General features: G+C 52.9%; 1 protein-coding gene across 1 annotated transcript in view; it reads left to right on the top strand.

Moving 5' to 3' along the window:
* The window catches only part of CEP250 (centrosomal protein 250), a 37,931-nt gene that overhangs the window by 19,106 nt on the left and 14,950 nt on the right, over positions 1 to 3,875 (top strand). Inside the window, exons 19-20 of the mRNA XM_031064935.1 lie at positions 249 to 529; positions 3,555 to 3,714. Of these exons, the coding sequence (XP_030920795.1) occupies positions 249 to 529; positions 3,555 to 3,714 (441 nt within the window). The remainder of the gene's footprint in view (positions 1 to 248; positions 530 to 3,554; positions 3,715 to 3,875) is intronic.

Raw genomic sequence — 3,875 nt, 5'->3', positions numbered from 1 at the left:
AAGCAGCAGCATGGCTTCCTGCTGGCCTCTTCTTGCTAGCCTTGCTTTGGCAGGTGCTTTCTCAGGTGCCCTTGGTGGTGGGCCACTTAGAGACTGAAACAAGTTGTCCATATCCTTTGTGAATCTGGTGCTCTCAGGACAGGGAGAAGTGGGAAGCTGTCCTTTACCTTTGCTCACAGCCTGTGCTGTGGCTGAGTGTGAGAAGCTGTGGCTGTAGCCTCTGACTGCTTTGTTCTGTTTGCCTGGAGGTGGCAGAGTTGACATCTCAGCTGGCAGCCTCCCGAGAGTGCCAGGAAAGGACTGCGCAGAGAGCCCAGCAAGATGGGAGGGAGGCCCAGGAAGAGTCCGGGCAGAAGCTGTTGGAGATTGAGCAGATCCAGAAGATGCTGGAGGAGGCAAAGCATCAGAAAAAGGAGCTGCAAGTGCATCTGCAGAACTTGGACAGAGAATGGATTCAGTGGGAAGAAGTGGCTCAGCAATCTTCAGAATTGCAGGCTTCCGTCAATGCCCTAGAGAGGGAAAAAGCCAGGTAAAGGAAAGCCTGTGGGACTCTGCATTGTGGTGAATGGATTCCCTCTTTGCCATCTTTGCACCTGCCAGGGGCTCTGGCAGCATTTCCTAAGTGGAAGATTCTGAACTCTCCGTGCAGACACGTCTCATTTTCTGGATGTTGTCTTTCATTTTCTTTTCTTTTAAGCCTTCAGATAGAGTTTTTCTGAAGACAAAGGCTTTTGGGGTAGCCCTTTCCCTCTAGGGGGTATTGTGTTGTTAGGTGGGTGTGTTGACACTGCCCGAGCTGCACTGTAAGGAGCTGGATACATCCATCAGCTCCACCTTGGGGCCTGTAACTTGAAGCCTTTGGGCTCTGGATCAGCCTGGTATCTGATGCCTTTTGTTGACATAAGACGTGTTAAATCCATGATTTTTTATCTAAGCCAGATGAAGACAATCACAGAAAGGGTAACGTTGGAGGCACCACAGTGGCTCTTCTGGTCCCACCTCCCTGCTCACACAGGGTCATCCCAGGGCACATGGAACGGGATTGCATCCAGATGGTTCTGGAATGTCTCCAGTGAGAGAGACTCCACACCCTCCCTGGGCAGCCAATTCATGGTCACTGTACAGGGAAGAATTTCTTCCTCCTGTCAGGTGGAACTTTCCTGGGCATCGGTCCCTGCCCGTGGCTCTGATGCCGTTGCTGGGCCCCAGGGAGCAGAGCCTGGGCCCTGCTCTGCCCCTCCTGCACACAGGGACAGCCAGGGCTGGGGGCTCCTCTCCAGGCTGAGCAGCCCCAGCTCCCTCAGCCTTTCCTGGGCACCGAGATGCTCCAGGCCCTTGCTCAGCTCCAGGAGCTCCTGTCCCTGCTGTGCTGAGGAGCCAGAGCTGGACACAGCACTGCAGATGTGCCTCACAGGGCTGAGCAGAGGGGCTGGATCCCTCCCCTCCCTGCTGGCAATGCTGTTCCCAATGTTTTCCAGGATCCCAGTGGCCCCCTTGGCCACAAGGACCCACTGCTGGCTTGTGGAGAGTTCCTTTTCCACCAGGACCCCCAGGTTGAGACCCTAACCCTTCTCCACAAAGTTGTTTCCCAGCAGGTTGGTCCCAGCCCATGCAGGTGCCTGGGGCTGTTCCTCCCCACATGCAGGACTTTGCTGGATTTCAGAAGGTTCCTCTCTGCCCATCCCCAGCCTGCTGAGATCCCTCTGAGGGGATGCACAGTGACCCTCATGGGGGGACATCGCCCGCCTCATCCAAGTGATTGATGGGCAAGTTCAACAACAGTGGGGCCAGGAGTGAACCCTGGGGGACACCACTAATGATAGGCCTCCAGTGAGACCCTGTGCCACTAATAACAACCCTCTGGCTTCTGCTGTTCAGCCAGTACTCAGTCCAGCCCATTGTCCACTCCCCCAGCCCCTGCTGCCTGAGTTTCCCAAGGAGGATGTTGTGAGTGACTGTGTCAAAAGCCTTGCTGACATCAAGGTAAACAATATCCACTGCTCTCCCTTTGTCCACCCACATAGATGTTTCATTGTAGAAGGCAATCAGGTTGGTCAGGCATGATTTATCTTTAGTGAATCCAATGCTGACCATTCCTGATCATCTTCTTGTCCTTCCATGTGGGGAAGAGGGGACCTCCAGCATGAGGTACTCCATCACCTTTCCAGGGATTGAGGAGATTCTGACAGGCCCATAATTCCCTGGGTCCTCCTCCATGCCCCTTCTGAAGACCAGAATGATGTTTGCTTTCTTCCAGCCCCCAGGCACCTCTTCTGATCTCCATGACCTTTCCAAGAAAATGGGGAGTGGCCTCACTCTGGTGCCATGAGCTCCCTCAGCACTCATGGTCACATCCTGTCAGGGCCTGAGGACTTGTGGATGTCAAGTTTGCCCAGGCATTCAGTAACCCAGTTCTCCTTGAAAGGAAAGTCTTGCTAAGGGATAGTCTTCCTTCCAACATTTCTTCAGCCTGGTGTCCTGGGCCACAGATCCCTGAGGGCTGGTCTTGTCCAGTACAGACCAATGCAAATAACGGCACTCAGGAACTCTGCCTTCTCTGCATCCTCTGTTACCAGGGTCTCCCCTCCATTTAGGAACAGACAGAGACGCATCATCCTTGGTTTTCCTTTTGTTGCTGATGTATTTTAAAATGCCCTTCTTGATGTCCTTGCCCAGATTTAATTCCAAGGTGGTCCTTGGTCTTCTTTTTCTCATTTCTACTTATTCCAACACTGTCTCTATATTCATTCCAAGTGGCCTGAGCCTGCTTCCATCTCCTGTGTATGTCCTGCTTGCACTTGAGGAATGACAGAAGTTCTTTGCTTATCCACTCAGGTCTCTTGCCCCCTTTGCCCAGTTTCTTGCTCACTAGGATGCATTGTTGTTGAGCCTGGAGGAAGTGATCCTTGAATATCAGCTTGGACCCCTTTACCCTGCAGGACCTGTTCCCATCTGCTTCTTTCAGGAAGGTCCCTGAAGGGGCTAAAGTTAGCTCTCATGAGGTCTGTGGTTGTAATCTTACTTGCTGCCCTGCTTTTTCTTCACCCCCAGCTGAACTCCACAGTCTCATTCATAGGCAGTGCAGCCAAGGCTGACCTCAGGCTTCACATCTCCAACAAGGCCTTCCCTGATGCTTAGGGTAAGGTTGAGCAGCATGCTGTTCCTTGTGGGATCCTCCACTGCTTGTGGCAGCAAGTTGTCATCAGTGCTTTCCAGAAACATGCTGCACTGTGTGGCTTCTCCAGCTGATGGCAGGGAAGCTAAAATTCCCCACAAGAACCAGGGCTTGTGACTTTGAGATTGCTTTATTTTGCCTGTAGAAAGCCTCATCTACTTCTGTTCAGGTGGCCTCTAGCAAACACCCACAGCAATGTCACCCTTACTTGTCTGTCCTTTTATACTGACCCATAAGCCCTGGACTCGCTCATCATCTACCCCAGACAAAGCTTGACACATTCCAAGTGTTGCTCACATAGTGGTCAACTCCACCACCCCTTCTGAGGCACCCAAGGATATGAATGTCTCTCATGGCCATCTGTTGCCTTGTTCTACAGGCTGACTCTGTCTCTAGAAGAAAAGGATCTGAGCCTCAGAACCCTGGAAGAAAACAACCTGATCCAGATCAATCAGGTGTCTCAGCTTCGTTCTGCCCTTACCCAGGCCGAGGAGCTCCACTCAGAGCACAGAAGAGAAGTGCAGGAGCTGAATGACCAGGTAAGCTGTGCAGTGGCATCCTCTTCTCCAGGGACACACAACAGCACCTTTAGCTTGGAGGCCCCAACCTCTTTCCCCTCCCAGCAGCATCCACAGCTGCCGTGTTCTGCCCGGGGCTGCTGCTGCACCCTGAGGCTGAGGCTGGATCTGGTGGCTGCTGC

Source organism: Geospiza fortis, unplaced genomic scaffold, assembly GCF_000277835.1.
Source record: "Geospiza fortis unplaced genomic scaffold, GeoFor_1.0 scaffold39, whole genome shotgun sequence".
In the NCBI taxonomy this organism is placed as follows: Eukaryota; Metazoa; Chordata; class Aves; order Passeriformes; family Thraupidae; genus Geospiza; species Geospiza fortis.
This window is presented reverse-complemented; position numbering and strand designations above follow the sequence as displayed.